The following is an 18,588-nucleotide window of genomic DNA, read 5'->3' on the forward strand; positions in this document are numbered from 1 at the left end:
AAAACACACTCCACTGAACTACAAAGAATCCAAAGAAAACACATTTCCAGAGAGAGAGAGAGAGAGAGAGGGAAGAGTTGGATGCGATGAATGAAGAGGGATTCGAAGAATGGGACGCAGATTTCCTGGACCAACTCATCCAAGTAGAAGAGCTCGCCCTCTCCTCCTCCTCCTCCTCCGCCGCCGCTATCCAAAATCCAAACCCTTCGCAGCGGCTCTTCCACGTACAACACCAAGAACCGCCGCGTCCTGTCGCGGCTTATTCTCACCACAATCCCACCGTCCGCTACTCCCCTCCGCGAGAGCTCTCTCAAAGGAACTCCGATCACGACTCTTTTGCTCGCTTCTCCAACGCGGCTGCCAAATGCGCTTCTACCTCCTCCTCGTCTTTGGTTCGCCGCCCCGAAAATGACAAAGAGCTCGAAATCGATAGGTTAAAGGTTAGGTTTTCTCTTTTCTTTCGAATTATTATTTGTACACGTATATGAGTGTATGTTTATGAAACTAAGCGTTGAAGAATTCTTGTTCCTGTTCTTCGCAACTTTTATTGAATTTTCTGTGGATTTAGTGGTCTTTGTATGTTATTGAGAGAGATTTGAGCTGGTTTTTGATTTGTTCCTTGTGTGAACTTTGGCTCTGTTATGCTGCTGAGAAAATGCAGGAAGTTAGATAAATAGAGCGTGGTGATTTTTGAGTATTGTTTTTCATACTATTATTCTTTATTTTCGCTGTGTGTGAAAAAAACAACGCCTTTTTTGAACGTGCCTTTTAAAAATCTATTCTGCTAAGTGGAAATCCTGTGTTTGATATATATATTTCGTTTAGAATAATGGATCGAATGAGCTGTAGGAAATTTAGGATAGGGTTACACCGTGAAGAAATTGACGAATGTTGATGATATGAGAAATCAAAATCTTTGGGAAATTTTTCTATTCTAGAAATAGTTCGGGGATTGGCTCTTGTTTGGATTTTTGGAATTATCAAAGAATTGTTGAAATATGCCTGAAATTGGGTTTAATTTGGTGGATGACAATCTCATGTTGAAATCGGGAATAGTTTAATATTATTATTACTATTATTTTTTCCCACTTATTTAACTTGTAATCTATGTTTTGGATATTATCGTACCTTTGCTCCTTGCTCTGGGTGTAAAGAGATTTTTTTGTTTTTGTTTTTTGTTCATGGATTGCTGAAGAACGCAATCTTTCATGTTTGAAATAGTTGGTCAACTTGCAATTTGGATATGTTCTAATTGAAGTGTGCATTCATTATAACTACAGAGGGAGCTTGGACATGTGTTGAAGCAGCTTACAAACCTGGTACATATTATTCTCTTTTCATTTTCGCTCTTACCACTTAACAACCACATCATGCTGTTATTTTCCTCTTCCTTTTCCTTTTCACAGTAATTTGATATATTATTGGATCAGTGATACTATCACATAGCCGCATGTAGGCTTCCTTGGGCTACATAGTATACCCTGTTAGTAGGATTTGATATTTCTGGGTAGTGAATACTAGTATACTACTAATGTTTGTTTTAGTACATGTTAGCAATTTGAGCTTTATGCAGTTCTGAGGTTGTGTTTTCTTCTTGCCATTTGCACTATGTTCCTAAAATGAGCATTAGTTTATAATTGACACATATTATTGCATATTATCTGGCATCTATGTATTGTTTTAGTTTTGCCAATTTTTTTTTGATAAGTAATTCAAATTTTATTATAAGCGCATAGGGGTGCAATCCAAGTACACCAGGAATATACAAGAAAGGTACCTAACTAGGTTGAATAAGAACACAAATCCAACAAAGCTAGAAAATTAGAAAAGCGAGAACTATTGTGGGCAACCATTCAAACATAAAGAGACTTGAACATGATAGCTTTTAACTCTTATCACAGTTTTCTTGTAATCTTCAAAGTTTCAGGCATTGTGTTCTCTCCAAATACATCACATTAAGTACATGAGAGCTGTCCTTCAAACTTCTATATTGCGGTGATTAACAATCTGAGCTCTCCAGCTAGCCAACAACTCCACCATCCGTTGGGGCACAACCCACTCCATCCCAAACAAATGAAAGACCAAAACCCATAAATCTCTAGCCACTTTACAGTGGTGTAGAAGATGATCAATGGATTCCTCGCTCTTCTTGCACATGCAGCACCACTCCATCATTGTTATGTGCCTCTTTCTCAGGTTATCCAATGTGAGAATCTTTCCGAATGCTATCGTCAAAACAAAGAATGCCACCCTCGAGAGAGCCCTATTTTTCTAAATGCTCTTCAAAGGAAAGGGAGGGCCAATGGGAGGGCTAAGTAAATGATAAGAATATCTAACCTCAAACGCTTGCCTTTTGGAGGGGATACAACAAATCTTGTCCTTGTTACCTCATCGCAACTTGAGAGAATATAACAAATTAAAGAATGATGAAACCACCTCTTCCTCCCAATCATATGCACTGATCCAATACAAGTTATATTTCACTGTAAAGTGTCATTAGAAAACTGCATATGATCTGCCACCGAGGCCTCCTGAAAGCGAGCAATACTAAACAATGTTGGGAGAGTTACTTTGAAGGTCTGATCACTGCACCACACATCGTATGAAAATCTGACCTTAGCCCCATCTCTCACCTTATTGGAGCACCACTTTCCCCACATACTATCAAATGAAAGACCAAAACCCATAAATCTCTAGCCACTTTACAGCGGTGTAGAAGATGATCAATGGATTCCTCGCTTTTCTTGCACATGCAGCACCACTCCATCATTGTTATGTGCCTCTTTCTCAGGTTATCCAATGTGAGAATCTTTCCGAACGCTATCGTCAAAACAAAGAATGCCACCCTCGAGAGAGCCCTATTTTTCTAAATGCTCTTCAAAGGAAAGGGAGGGCCAATGGGAGGGCTAAGTAAATGATAAGAATATCTAACCTCAAACGCTTGCCTTTTGGAGGGGATACAACAAATCTTGTCCTTGTTACCTCATTGCAACTTGAGAGAATATAACAAATTAAAGACCGATGAAACCACCTCTTCCTCCCAATCATATGCACTGATCCAATACAAGTTATATTTCACTGTAAAGTGTCGTTAGAAAACTGCATATGATCTGCCACCGAGGCCTCCTTAAAGGAGCAATACTAAACAATGTTGGGAGAGTTACCTTGAAGGTCTGATCACCGCACCACACATCATATGAAAATCTGACCTTAGCCCCATCTCTCACCTTATTGGAGCACCATTCTCCCCACATACTATCATACTTAACAAGTTAACGTCCACCACCAATCTCAACAAAGCCTCCCTTTTCGTGGCATAGCATCATAACCATTTCCCCAAGAGAGCTCAATTAAACAAAAGCAAGTCTCTAACTACCAAGTTGTGATCGGAGTCCAAATCTTCGACCAATTGACAAGATGGAATTTGAACTCCTCTCTGACTCCATCCCACAAGAATCACACTGAAGTTTCTCGATACAATTGGCAACTCCAATTAGCTTGGGGAAGAGGGACAAAAAATAAGTTGGCAAGCTGGATAGAGTGCTTTTAAAAAAAGAATGATCCTACCTCCCTTAGATAAATAAAAACTCTTCCAACCTGCCAAATGACGTTCCATCTTTTCAATAATGCCATCCTAGATTGATTTTGCCTTAAACGAAGCCCCTAACGGAAGACCTAGGTACTGCATTGGCAAAGAGGACACCCTACAACCAAGAATGCTAGCCAAGCCTCCAAAATCTTCCATGGCACCAATAGGGACTAACTCTGATTTAGCCAAGTTAATTTTCAACCTCAAGACAACTTCAAAGCATAAAAACAGACACTGCATATGATGGAGATTAACAGGACTTGCCTCACAAAAAATAGGGTATCATCCTCAAATAATAGACGAGACACTAGGGACTCTTCATTATTCCTGGACCTCACTGAGAAACCTAATAGAAGTTCCCCATCTACAGTGGCTGACAACATTCTACTTAGAGCCTCCATGATAGCGACAAACAATGTAGGGGAAAGAGGATTTGCTATCTCAAGCCATGAGAGCTATAAATGAGAGCTTTAAAAAAACCAAAGGGAGCCCCACTATCAACACAGAGAAACACACTGTTTCGCTATTCTCTCTCTCTCTCCATGACGACGACGAACAGTAGAGGGGAAAGAGGATCCTATGTCTCAAGCCATGAGAGCTATCAAAAAACCCGGAGGGAGTCCTGCTAATCAACACAGAGAAACACACCATAGAGATGCAATGTTTCTTTCTCTCTGTCTCTCTGCTGCTTAGGCTGTTTGATGACTCTTTAATTATGTCTCGCAGAAGGGTCTGTGCAATGGAAAAATGGACTTTATGCAATTTTATTTCGTAAACTTTAATATACAGACCCTTTTCTTAAGCTGTCCTTTTCTTCTTTTTCTTTTTGATAAAATCTACTTATGCAATAAGTAACAAGTTTATTATATTCATTCAGGAACAGGAGTGCCTTGAACTAAGGAGGGAAAGAGACAAGGAAGAGGAGCAGCTTCCATATGTATTTTCCAAGAACAAAGTAAAAGATGTAGACGTTCACTCTTCAAAGAGTACAAACTTGTGAGTTAAAATTCTGTTTTTCTGTCACATAGTTACTGTTGTATATGGTAGATTGGACCTTTAATTTCGAGTCTGCTGATTCTCTATCAGATACAATCACATTGATATACTAAACACTAGAATGTCTTCATAGTGTCCAGGAATTGGCAAACAAGGCCATGTTTCGATGATCCCTCATGCAACATATGACACGCTAATTGACATTGCCAGTGAAATTTCTTTTCAAATATTATAGATACTGTCTCAAAAGGCTTATATTTGTGCTGTACACTGATGTTTCTGTCTTGCTATCTAAACAACATACAGTGCTGCTGAAAAACTAAAATTCTTCTCAAGTCTCTTGGCCAACAGCTAGTAGAAGAATTTGTTTAATTTAAGAGATGTTAAATGGTAGCCAAAATGCACTGGCTGAATTGGACAATGGAATAGATGCACCACATCTGCATCACATGAACTTATCTGTGAAAACAAAATGGACAAATGGAATAGATACTCCCACATTTAGATTGGTGTTGCTTCTTTTGTCACAGAAAATCTCTTTTGGCACCTCTTCACAATGACATCAGATATTGTTGTTGCCGTGAATATAAGGCCCAAGGGCAGACCAAGATAGGTCATAGGTAGAATCCACTCAACCATCCAATGTATTGCCCAATATTGAATGTTGTCCACCTTGCCAACTGGGACAACCGTACCTTTCCTTTTTTTTTTTTTTTTTTTTTTTTTTTTTTTTTTTAAATTATTTTAAAATTTTAATTGGTAAGTTATACACACACCTAATGTGTCTTGAGCCCACGATCTCACCATCCACCCTGTTCCTACAAGGAGGGGAGGTGTCATTTGGGCTAGAGCTACAACATTTTGGTTTTTTGTATTTGGCAGGATCATCATTTTCACCTTTCAGCCAACTTGACTATCTGAGAAACTAAGGGAAGCTACAGCAGTTAAATCTTTTAAATTTTATTGTCTACCGTTTACTGCTATCATGAGAATTTCGTATTTGGTTGTTGTATATTAAGGGGCAAATTGAGGGTTTGTGGGATCTTTTGTGTCATCTTACGTTTCAAAGTCAACAGTATGTGCCAGCTAAAAAAAAAATTGTGAATGATTGTGGCCATAGTGGCAGGGAATATGGAGTTCTTGCTTTGGATCATCATGGGGTTCCACAAAGAATTCAAAATGCAATATCTTCAAATGATCAGGCTGGCTCTTGGGTTGATAGAGGTGAGGAATGAATGGAGATCCTTGTCTTTTTAGCTAACCTCCTCTTTGATCATTCGTCTGACATCTTTGTTATTTGTCTTTCGTTGTACACTAGCTATGCCGACCTATAAAGCCATTGGAGTTCAGACAGAGGAAGCTGGTGATCCTGCTCAAGTAATATTACATGATGATGATCCACTGGCTGGTCATGCTCTCTCTGAGAAGTTATTAGCCATCTGGGGCTCTCCAGGTGACCAAAAGCATGGAAGAAATCTGATTTCCAAGTTGCTTGTGACGTGTCAAACAGACTTCCATGTCCTTTTTGGGTTCATGAGCATGAATGTTTCGAAATTGACAATGGACTCTCTAGCAGATGGAAGTTCTTCTGATGTGGCTTTGAAGTTCCATAAGCACTCCTTTCATACTTTAGAAGCTGCAAAAGTGTCTCACCTCTACTCCATATTGACAAAGGTGCTTCTTTGCTATTGCATTTGCATGTTAAAACAGGAGATATCTCCAGGCTGTAATGAACTGCCTTAAATGCACAAAGCTAGTGCCAAAATCTGCAATTCTTAAAATTTTCCTATGAAATGATTGTAATATAAATTGTGAGCCTCATTTTTCATTATTAAAGCTGAGAAGGATAATTATTAACGTTTGTGGCATGTGCGCACAGAATGTTCTGTTTCATTTGCTTTGTCATTTAGAGGTTAGGGTATGGTGACACACAGAATGTTCTGTTTTATTTGCATTGTCATTTAGAAGTTGGGGTATGGGGACACACACACACACGTTGTCTTCTTAATTGAGAAAGTTCAATATGTAGGAGTATAAATTGTAAAAGAGTGCAAATAAAACTGTGAGCCACTCAGGATTTATTCCCATTATTATGCTACATTGTATATTCTTTGACCAGCTTGTCTACCGGTCTGAGCATCACTTATTTTTTTGGGTTTTAGGATCTTACTGCCTAGATGAGTTAGTTGCATTGTTGTTTCTCATCTCATTAATAATCAGGTTGCATGGGTTGTCTGTAATACCCAGAGGGTCATTTTATTGCCTGTATCCTTGTCATTATTTTAATAAGACCTTTGTAATTGATATTTTATTTTAAACATATATGTTTTTTTTCTCCTAGTGTGAAACTAATTTACTAATATGGTTGAAACTATTTATGGACCTTGTGGTAGTTAAATCTATTTCTTATTCTTAAGAGTACAGTTAAAGGTCAATTTTCTCTTATTTTATGTCTTCAACCAGTGATTTGTTTATTACATACCTGTGTATCTGTATAGCATCGTTAACATGTCTACTCTTGATGAGCTGAATTTTTATGTATTTGATTTGGTTTGTCATGCCCTAAAAAAATTGCTTTATTATCTATTGACTGATTCTTACTGCAGATCAGTAATGGAGTGGTACAGTTGGAGGCCTTGTTTGAACCATTGCTTGATCTCTGTAGCTTCGAAAATGTGAGTTGGTGAGCTATTTTCTTTTTGGACCTTGTACACCAAAAGGAACCTCTTAGATTTTTTTTTTTTTTTTTTTAATTTCAATTTTTTTTTTCTTTTTTCATGAACAATCAAGTGGTTTTATATGGGATTGAGGAATATAAAAATTGGAATCCTTATCCCTAGATGAAGTATTCTTTATAAGAGTAATTGGATAAACTCTGTAGAGAAGGCTAGTAGTTGAATTTAGTTGAAGCAGTCTTGTCTGTCAGCTCACAGGATGGTAGCCCTCTCAATATTGATGGCAACCCAGAAACTTTTCGGTTGAGTTGATAAATAAGATTGTCTTGATATGTTGTTTGCTAACGTTGTCATCAGTTGTCTGATGATTCTCTATATGATATCAAAGAACTCTGTTTTAAGAAATTGAAATTTCAAACCATGTTTCGGTGTGCCTTACTAGATGGCTGAGGTTTGGGGTTGACTTGGGGATTATTTGATTCATTCACCAAATATAAAAAGAGCAAGATCCTGGTTCATGGAATCTGGAATATTTATCTGCTGTCATTGTATATATGTCATATACTGTGAGTTGAGGATTGCAATAGACACATGTTTACATTTTGAAAATAATTCTGTTATTATCCTGTAATAATATTGCTTATATTATATGATTGTATGTGGTGACAATCAATATCGTGTGTGTAACTCATCTTTTATCAGTTTGTCATACCCTTTGTTTCATCTACAACACGTTGATATGACTTGTAGTAAATTACTTGTGTGTTCTATTAAGCGTGTTTTTCATTGTGGTTTAAGTTCCTGCACTCTTGACTGCCACCTTAGCAGGTATATGATACTTTTGTTGGATTCAGTGGTTGTGTTGGAGGACTCTTAAAATGTGTGTATTACTGTATGCCTTGTCGGCATTACAAAATTTTAATGTCCTTATGTCTGATTAATGCTACTTGGTTGCTTTTCTTTATTTCAGTTTACCATTGACACAGTTTTTACCATTGATAGAGTTTTCTTTTTTTTCTTTTATTTTTCTTTCTTGTCTGTTCATGAAGTTTTTTCCCTTTTTGGTAAAGGTGGTCATTGTTCATAGATCTCTACGTATACTCCATGGCTTTTTGAAGCAACTCTTGAGTTTGGAAAGGAAATTCGAAAGAAGGTATCTCACTCTGGCTTACATTTTGTTTTTGTTTTGATAATTTCATTTCATTGTACAATATTTGAAGTACATGATTGTATACGTTTTACTTCGCATATGTTGGCTTGATCTTGGACTTCAACTACTCACATTTATTGTCTCAGATGATAGCTTATTGTCTTTTACATTTTTCAAAATACTTCTCTTTTTATAAGTAATTGAGATGTCACAAAAGCGTAAGGTGCCCCATGTACACAAGAAGTATACCATTTTTCATAAACATTAGAGAAATGCCCAATTAAGAGAAAGTACATATATCAAGAAATTCTAAGAAATGATAAACAAATAGATTCCTTTTCTATATGTCCCTTGGGATGGGAATTTGAAATTGGTTTTACATCATTGTCTTCAGTTTAGATTGATGCAAAAAGGTGACTTCTAATATGCTAAGAAGCTCAGGAGCCAACATTTCTTGTGAGTGTAGTTTGTCGAGCATTTTCTTGTAGCTCTTTATTGGCATATAAATCACTTATAATTAACCAAATAACATAATGTTTGGTAAAAAATAATGTCGTATATTGTTATACATATACGTATGAAAAATGTACAAAGATGCCTGCCAAATTTTTATTTTAATTCCCCCAAAATAAAGGTCTAATCTGGAAAATCCTTAAGAGTACTTTTAGAAATACCATGCTGGGACACAATCAGGATAGAAATAAATGTAATAAGTCAAGGGCCTTTGGGCAATGGTGTTTCTTGGGAAAATTGTCCCATTACTTAATTTCAGATTTGTCTCATTGTACTTTCTGAGGCAGCTGGAAAATAGAGAGGGAATGTGGCGCTTTGGGGAGAGAGAGAGAGAGAGGGAGAGAGGGAGATGACTGAAAAGGGTTCTCTGGTAGTTGGGTGATGATGGAAACTGGTGGAACAGTGGCCATGAAGAAGACATTTTGGGCTGTTGGTTCAATTTCTATGGTGTCCTGTGATCAATTTCTTTTTGATATTACTAAAGATAAGGTTCTTTGTGGCCCATGAATGGTGTTTTAATACTCAATTATGGCAGAATTGTAGTTGGTGGTGCAGGTGATGTCAGTATCTTCTGGCTAAAATGATGCACTTGGTTGTTGCTCTATTGTTCCCAGTGCTGCTGTAACAACATCCTTGAAGCTGTTTGGTTGTTTTAATCATTTTCATTTTATTCTAAATCCTTATAATATTCTTTTGGCTGGAGGACCTTTGCTTGAATTCTTTGACTCTTTGTTTGTTGAATAATTCAATTTTCCTCTTTTTCTTTTCTTTTCTTTTTTTGTATGTCTGCATGCTTATGAACTTATGATTTGATCTTTTCAGTGAACTCTACTCAGGGACATTGTCATTGTTGAAGGACTTTGCTCTGGGAACAACATTGTGGATTCCCATGGATTTGATAGAGGCCTGTTCAGTGTGAGCAGAAATCAAACATCTTATGCAGGCTATACTCCACTTGGGATTAGATTACCTGATGCAGAAATTCCAAACAAGAAGGAAACCTGGAATCATGATGTTTCTATCTCAGTTTCTCTTGTAGACTGGGTTTCTCTAGTTGAAGTTATGCATCAAATTATCATGAGGAATACTGAAGAATGTGTGAAGCTAGAGGCAATCTCAGTCATGAATCTGATTCTAATAAAGTCTGATGCTTATATGGAGAGGGAAAAGTACGTTTTGGAGTGTTCTGTTGATTTTTTTGCTATAACATGAGAATTCATTTCATATCCTGAATGAAATTTGCTTGAGACAGGTTTGGCCAGACAAAGGTGTTTGAAAGTCTTTCACAATCGCTTAGAAAGGAGGCTGGCTTGCGAGTGCAAAAGCATGCTGTGCATCTCTTATATCTGTTGCTGAACTGTATGTTCACATATTCACTTTTCTTTTATATTAAATTACCAGTTATTTCGAAAGCTTAAGTTGATAGAAGAAGATGAATTTAATCATTTAATTTATGTTTTAACACTTACTTTCACGTGTGAGCTCAAATAACTCTCTTAATAAGTAAGGTCCAACATATGAAATATTTAATTGAAAATAGGAGGTGAATAACAGAGACTAAGTTTGAACTAATGACCTTTACTTTGATACCATATTAAATCACCAGGTATCTCAAAAGTTTAAGTTGATAAGAAGAGATGAACTTAATCATTTGATTTATATTCTTACACGTAAAAAAGAAAGAGAATCATCTGAACTTGCTGCTTCTGTCTATCTTAGTAGTATGTCCTGAAATTATTAGGATAAGTCGCTCTTCTAACACTATTACTAGACTCCTGCCATTCTAATTGTAGCTTCAAAATTTTGTGAACTAGATCACTTTTAGCACAGGTGTGTTTTGATATTTTTTAGAATGTCGTATATTTGCTTCTATGATACTTCTATTTGAGCCTTATCCTATGAATTAATTGTGGTCCCCTTTGTTGCTAAGATTGTACTAGAGACTGACCTCTATTGTTGTTTGCCCAAGCCTGTTCACATTGTATCTCGTGGGAGTCGAAGTTAAATAGCTACTACTTGTCACATCTCAGCCTGTTTGCGCCCCTGTTTCTATAGTTTGATTTTCAGTCTAATTGAGCCTATTCTGCCTTACCCTTACAGCTTTTAGTTCTTTGTTTCATTAAAGGTCCAAAACTGTTGGTGACATTCTGCTCTGGTTGTAATGAGGGGGATGGTGCTGTTGCTGTTGATGATAATGCAAGACCTCAGAAATTTATCAAGGTACTTCAAGGCTTGGCAGATTGTGTAGCATGCCCTGGAAATGGTATACAGGTAGGCATGCTATTTAAGAAATCCCCCTCCCTTTGTCTTTTTTTCTTCTAATTTTTTGATTTTCAGACTTTTACCCTGAACTTTGGAAATGGTTGTTAGTGGCATCTGCTTGTGGATGTTTGATTGTATATGACAGTATGTTTTTCTTGGAGGAAACTTTTTTCAGCATATTAATTTGTGTAGTAACAGTGATTACATTGATAAGGCATTTTCACATCTGAGAGGGGTAAGCTTTTGGACGTAGGACACATGTTTAATCGATTTATTATATGGGGGAAGTGAGGGGTAGGGGAGTGAACTATGGAATGGAGGCATACTATCTATTAGAAATGGAGTTATACTTGTAACAAGAAGCTTAGAATGAGTATAGGCTTAGAATGAATATAGGGAGTAAACAGGAAAGTAGAGTTTCCTATGGAAGAATTAGTAGGCACACTTACCACATAAGTTTGTGTCTTGTGGTAGTTGACTGCACATCAAAACTTACTGTTGAAAAGTAGAGGAATACCATTCCTGCAAACAGTAAAAGAAGGGTGAAATTCCTTATTGGTCATTGTGGTTTGCCACTATTAAAAAGCTCCATCGGTTCAAAAAGTAACAAAACTGGTACTTGTACTTCACGTTTATCAATTTGATCATTTGGTCCATCTGCCATCTAAATAACTAATGGAATTTTTGTCATGTATATAAAAAGCAATGTAAAACCCAGTAAAATGATGCCCCATGTGCAAATATGCCACATCAGCTGGAAAAAAAAGTTTTAAAAATTTTAAAAAATGGTGGCAGAGGAGGTGGGTCTTCCCTCTTTGCCATACCTGAAACCTTCATGTGTGGTGTGGGTGGCCAGACCAGCCCCCAGTTTAGAGCTCCCTGAAGGGTTTGGTCGGTCCACCCCTAAAGCTCCCTAAGGAGGTGGCCGGACCACCCCTCTAGGTGAGGGGGTGGTGGAGAGGCCAGAACCACCCCCATCACCACTTTATGTAAATTCTTTTATCATGTGTCAAGCTGATGTGGTGTTTGTACATGCACACATAATTTTATTGGGTCCTACACGGCTATTTATACATGGCAAAAATTCCAGTAGTTTTTTAGATGATAGATGGACAGAAGAATAAAATTGAAAAAGTTGTAAAGTATAAATGCTAGTTTTGTCACTTCTTGAAACGGAAGGAGCTTTTTAATAAAGTGATGAACTACAGGGCTGGGACTAATGAGGTATTTAACCTATAATAAATGAATATGTATATTGGACTAAGGAGAGTGTTAGTCCCATTGGTGCTAGATGTGCAAAACATCTGAAGAATCTGTGCATGTTACCTCATTGTTTTGTTGAGAGAAACAGTTTAGGAGCTTCTGTTTACTCTTTTTGGAGGGCATAGGGTGTTTCTGAGATCTGTGCCAGATTCTTCTCTTTGTCCTTCTCTTGTTTAGTTCTTCATTTTATTTATATTTTGATTGGGGACAAAGGTGACGATGAACTAAACAACAAGTATGCTTCTACTTTTCTTTTAGGGCATGTTTGGTATGCATAATGGCTATTACATTGGGAGAGGGAATTACTATTATTTAGGAATGAGAAAAGCTAAAATGGAATAACTATTCTTATTCCTTAATTATTGTAACACTGGAATAGAAGACTTCCTTTGTTTGGTAGAATGCAATACATCGATGAATAGAATCATTTGTAACTGAATTTCCCAAGACACCCTTATAATAAAATGGCCTAAAATTCCTTGGTCTTGGTGGTATTTCATGAGGTCTAAGGTTCGAATTTCCTTGGGTGCAAATAATTTTTGGGACCAGTCCACCGGCGAAGCCCTACCAGATCCGTGTAGAGGGGGTGCTTTACACGGGTCCAAAGTTTACCCAACATGGGTGGGTGCACGAAGTGGTTTTGCCTTCGAGGGGTTCCTCGTCATCCACAAAAAAAAAAAAAAAAAAAAAGGCCTAAAATGAAACCACGAATTTGAGGATATAGTTGACGTAGATATAAATGATTTGGATCACGAGAAGGAAGCACTGGAAATGGAGACCAATGAGGCTCCTGTGGAAGTTGGTGCACCAGGGACTCTTGTGGGAGACTTGGACCAGAACAACCAGGCAACTGCTCCTCGTCCTGTCAATGATTCAGGGTTAGAAAGAGAATTTGGTAATAGCTGTCATGTCTTTGATGAAAACTGGGATGCCTCACCTCCTAATCATGCTCAAGATAGCCCTTCAGAAACCTTTGATGTCCATCAAAAGGCAGTCAAACAAATGGGTCTTCTGAAAGTGCCGAAAGCTTGCCCTCCCTATTCAAAGCAGCTCACTGGCTAAAAAACAAAGAAAATAGAGAATTTTGTAGCCCATTTTTCTCACTTAGCTCTTTCTTTCTCTCATGGCGGTTCCTGAAGCCACCGAGAATGGGTCCACCTATGCTCTGGACTCTGACCCTCAAGCACTCCCATCTGAAGACCCCACCACCACCACAACAACTGACCCTCTTCCACCACCACCGACCCCGGTCACTGCCCCCAACAGAGCCCGACCCATTAGCTCATAACATTGAGTTCGAGTCAGCTTCCGCATCTGAGCCTCTGGTTCCAGCCACCTCCTCTGGAAAACAACTAGTTGATGGGAGGAATTATTTTTTTCTCTATTGTCACGGGTTTTTGTTGGGGGTATTTATGGGAAGATCTATCGATGGGCTGTTCTTTCAGGAAAGGAATATTTCTCAAAATGAGAAATAACTATTCATGTGGAATGGCTATTCCATTGGATAAAAACTAACCAAACAATGGAATAACTATTCTATAGGAATAATTATTCTATTTCAAGGGTTTATTTTGCATATCAAACATGCCTTTAGTTTTATGACACCTTACCAAATGGTAGAGCCATAAAAGTTTTCCGTTGGAAAAGGGGTTGGGGGAGCCTATATATCATGATATGAAAAACTTTAGCATTAGTATCTTATCTTAATAGCCTATCTTTACTATGTACGGTTCAGTGACAAGGTCACAAAGGTCACAAGCTGATTGATATAATCTTAGGCATTTGTTACGCAAGTGTTTAATTAATAGACATCTTGTGTAAACATTTATATGCAGCACACTGACTAGTGATTGATCATCGTCTCATTTGAAATTAGAAATAATATTATTTTCATAAACATGTCATTCAATAAACTGTATGAAACCTCAGTCTCACATTTCTTGACTTCGGTATATGTTTTTTTTTTTTTTTTTTTTTTTTTTTTTCAAATTAATTGTAGAAATTGGAATTTGTGAAAGATTTGTGAGCACAGTGTTTGTAAAAATAAATAGTCATTTTAAGTTTATGATTAATATGTCGGGTATAATGCAAAATTCGAATTGTAATGAAATGGATGATCCCAAATGGAAAATTGTTAGTTATTAATCTTGAAAAAGAACTCAAGAAGTAAAGAATATAAATAAAAAAATAATTAACTTATAATAGAGTTGTAATATGAATAGGACTATCTTAAACTTATAAAATGCCTACAGAAATAAAGAAGATGAAGAAAAAAAACCTAGAGGGTCAATCGTACTAATTTTATTATTATTATTATCATTATTATTATTATTTTTTATAGTTATCAATCCCAACATAATCTGAGGGTTCCAAAAGCCAAGGGAGGTCATGGCCACCTTGGCCTTCTCCATCTACCACTTTCCCTCTATCTTATATTGAAAGTTCACTTTTTAATTCAAAAAACCAATAAAGACAAAACCATGTCATCTTTGTGCATTTTGGTAAAAGTAATATACTTTTTCTTCTTCATTAACATCGTTCCCATTGCAAACCAAGACACTCAATTTTGAAATGCTGGGAGTTAGTTTTCTTGGTTTCTTTTTAAAATGATTTCCCAATATTCTGTTGAAAATATGTGTTCAAATAATATGAATTACAAAATATCATCTATTTACAATTTTAATTGATTGTATATTCAGGAATTGACACTACGGAAAAGTGCCATTATTGTGCTGGCTTTCTTAGCTTCCTCCGGAAAACCTGGCTTTGAAATTCTTCTGAGTCCCAAGTTCTATAGAGAGGGAAACTTTCTTATGTTGATTTTGCGAGTACTGGTATCTGAGATAGATATAGAAGCAGCAGTTTGTGCTGAGCCACCAGAAATCTCCAAAGAGAGGTAAGCTGTCTCTGGATGCCCTTGGGAAGTTGTATCCACATATTACTTCTTAGGCATAGTTGGCTTTAGTTTTTTTTTCTTTTGCTGCTTATAATGTGTCAATCTGATCCTCATAGTATTGTTATCCAAAATAAGATAATTGCATGGATTTTTTTTTTGGTCAATGGTTTGCTGCTATTGTCCTTTCTCTTTTTTCCTGTGTTCATTTTAATTGTTAATTATAATGTGAGGATTTTGTTATGTAGGACCTTACTCATTCGGGAGGCGCTTATATTACTTAACAGACTTGTCTCCAATGCCGCATATTCTATTACTGCCTTGCGAGTGTTAACAAATAGCAGAGATATGGCCAGCTTGACCATTGACATTGCCAATAGGTTGTCTCGGAAAGATCTGAGACATGGGCAGTCTGATAGCATGACTAGACAGATGAGGGAATCTGAAATTGTTAACTTAGCTCGAGTATTCAAGAAAAGGGTTTACACATATTTAGGAAACAGTATACCCTAGAAAATTCCTTCCCATGGTTCATTTCTTTTGTAATTTGTGCATATCAGCAGCATTCTGTAAGAAAAGCTGTCAGAAGGCTGCAAAGATGAGGGGTAGCCATAAACTCATTTCATCCTTTTTTTTGGTAGCGATGGTAAGATTACCCCCTCATCTGCAAAGTTTTGAGTATCGGATTAAGATCTACAGCAAGTACTTGCAATTTGAGCAGGTAATATGCGAGGGCTCATGTGGGATCCAGCAGCTTGAGTAGATGGCTAGGCAGTCCAAAATTTACTTGGACAGTTGGATCGGTTGAGTGGTCTCAGTTGGAGATGTGATTGCACGCGATTGTGGACTAAGCAAGATTCTAGCTAGGAAAATGGTTGACTTTGCTTCATATGAGCTCTCTCACAATAGTTCAAATTGTTGGCAATTTGGGCAGGTAATTTTTGACGGCCTTGAAATAGTGTATTATGAAGATAATGTCATATAGAGATCCTAGTTTTTGACAATGCAAAAAGTTTTCCCCAAGTTTTTAGCTTCTATTGGTCATTTGAGACGTATAGCAAATCTACTTTACATCTTTGTTTGTTACAGCTCTATTAGTTTCTTGAATATCATGAGGTCAGAAGTTAGCTTGATTTTATATGCTTTGGCAGCGGGCCATGCGGTGGGTGTGGCACAACATGATTGAGAAGGAGATGAATCCAATTTTTGAGAAATTCAATTATATTGTGCCATATCACTTGTAAGAGCATTTTTTTATTAAAAAAAAATGTTGTGAAGCCTAGCATTTCTCTTTATATATATACCCAATCATATAAAAATATAAAATTGTAGACTTGTAATGTTTACTTATTAACATACAACAATAATACTAACTAAAGTTTAGTGTTAACTAAATAGTTAATGCTATTAACTAGTTGTAACATAAAAAACTTTATTTAATTCTCATGAACTTTTATCAATTTTGCAATGTCCACCCAAGGTTTAAAAACTCTTAATTTAGTATAGAATTTTTTTTTTTTTTTTTGCAATCTCACCAATTCGTTAGGATTTTCTGTAAAAGACTAATGGAAGGGTGTCAAATTCTCAAAATACCAGCATTTGTTGATTAAAAAAAAAAAGGGTATGGTGGGTCACCAAATTGACCGTGTGACCAACTATCGTGAGTTAGTAAATCTATGATCGTAGGTCTAGTCATAACCCAACTCGGGTCAAGTGGCTAACTGATCGTGGGTCAACTAACCCAAGTCACCTTGAGACTCACGTTGGGTCACGAAGTGATCCATTGTCTTGGGAAAGAAACCCACAATCGTTGGTCTGGTCATGACCCACATTAAGTCACAACTTGACCCATGTTGAGTAACCTTGTGACCCAATACGTGTCACTTCTCTTTTTTTTTTTTTTATAAATTATTTGATCATGGTTAAACTTGAAGTTTTATAAACTTTTCATGATTATAAAGGTAATTTCACCCCCCCCTTTTCGGTTTGATTTAATGATTGTTCTAATCTAAAATCTAAATAAAATGGAAAGACCTCAAACGCTAACGAATGGGTGATATTGCCAGGAAAGAAAAAAAAAAAAGAAAAAAAAAAGAAGAAGTTTGATACATTAAATTGAGAGTTTTTGAACTTGGGGGAGAGGGGTGGAGACATTGTAAAAGTGATGGAGGTTAAGTGTGGTTCCCATATAACATATTTAACTATTTAACTGTATGCTAATAATTAATGTGTTAATAGATATCTTCTGTAGTTATGACTATGGTATATAATACTATGACATATGGTTAAGTAAATTTACATTTAATACGCTTTAAAAAATTAATATTTATTATGCTAAACTTGTTGAGTTGTTAATGCTAATATGTATTTTCCTCCATCTATAATCCATATAATTGTTTTTGCACATACAACTTCTTCATTGAATATTTTGCCATATATGCTCTAATTTCCGTCAAATTGTCTTCATCTTTTCTTCATTAATTACATTGTGAATAACTTCATTTGAAAAATTAATACGGATCGCACTCGCAGCCCTTGCATCCATCTTTTCCCACTCATCATCATCCATCTTATGAGGTTTCTTCGCCTTCTCCAATAACGTCTTCTAGACTGTTTACTGAATCAAAAGATCTTTCATCCTTCTTTTTAAAAAAGAGAAATTATTTTTGCCATTAAACTTTTTCACTTCATACTTGTTTGCTCGCTATATTTAACGTAATTATCATTTTGAATATCAAACTTTAGCTTTGATATAACTTATTGTGCAAAAGACTACAATTATGGTAGATAAGACACAACAATCGGTAAATATAGTGAGCACAACAAGTGGGAAGAGATGCAAAAAAAAAAAAAAAAAAAAAAAAAAAGGAAAAAAAGAAAAAAAAAAAGAAAGAAAGAAAAAAGACAAAAAGATAAAAAGAAAAGAATCAAATGAGGGGGGTGCTATGACTAAAATGGTTATGAAATGACTTGTTTTGATGATGATAGTGGTGTTGGCCATCTTTGTTCAAGTTGTGGTGCAAGCAAAAAACCCTTGCTTTTTCTATCTCTCTCTCAATCATCCCCCTCTTCTCTCACACTTTTTTCTACATTCCATTACAATCATCTCCCTCTCTCTCCGTATCATGATGCTAAATTTAAATTTAGAAGAAGAATCATTCAAAGAGAAAAAGTACTCTCAAGAAAAAAGAAATCCTGGTATTAACACAAGATGAGAGTAATTGTAGGAGATGTATAAAGACGAGAA

At 36.5% G+C, this 18,588-nt stretch overlaps 1 protein-coding gene across 2 annotated transcripts; it reads left to right on the top strand.

The window, feature by feature from the left end:
- SUV2 (protein dimerization) lies at positions 1-16,474 on the top strand. 2 transcript variants are annotated; one of them, XM_088514887.1, is made up of 12 exons: positions 1-440; positions 1,281-1,319; positions 4,467-4,585; positions 5,706-5,809; positions 5,904-6,259; positions 7,192-7,260; positions 8,331-8,413; positions 9,760-10,092; positions 10,176-10,282; positions 11,049-11,194; positions 15,148-15,344; positions 15,590-16,474. In XM_088514887.1, exons 1-12 carry the CDS (start codon positions 87-89, stop codon positions 15,852-15,854), a joined length of 2,172 nt encoding a protein of 723 aa, XP_088371013.1. In that variant the 5' UTR covers positions 1-86; the 3' UTR covers positions 15,855-16,474. The 2 variants fall into 2 exon arrangements, with proteins under 2 accessions (XP_088371013.1, XP_088371014.1); XM_088514888.1 differs by having other exon boundaries at positions 5,712-5,809.
- The last annotated feature ends 2,114 nt before the right edge of the window (positions 16,475-18,588 follow it).

The sequence above is a fragment of the Corylus avellana genome, chromosome 3 (assembly GCF_965113065.1).
Source record: "Corylus avellana chromosome 3, dhCorAvel1.hap1.2, whole genome shotgun sequence".
In the NCBI taxonomy this organism is placed as follows: Eukaryota; Viridiplantae; Streptophyta; class Magnoliopsida; order Fagales; family Betulaceae; genus Corylus; species Corylus avellana.

Coding starts and splice junctions, on each gene's coding strand:
- SUV2 (XM_088514887.1), top strand. CDS start 87: ATGAATGAAGAGGGATTCGAAGAATGGGACGCAGATTTCCTGGACCAA. Junction 11,195..15,147: donor GCCCTGGAAATGGTATACAG/GTAGGCATGCTA, acceptor TTGTATATTCAG/GAATTGACACTACGGAAAAG. Junction 15,345..15,589: donor CCAGAAATCTCCAAAGAGAG/GTAAGCTGTCTC, acceptor TTTGTTATGTAG/GACCTTACTCATTCGGGAGG.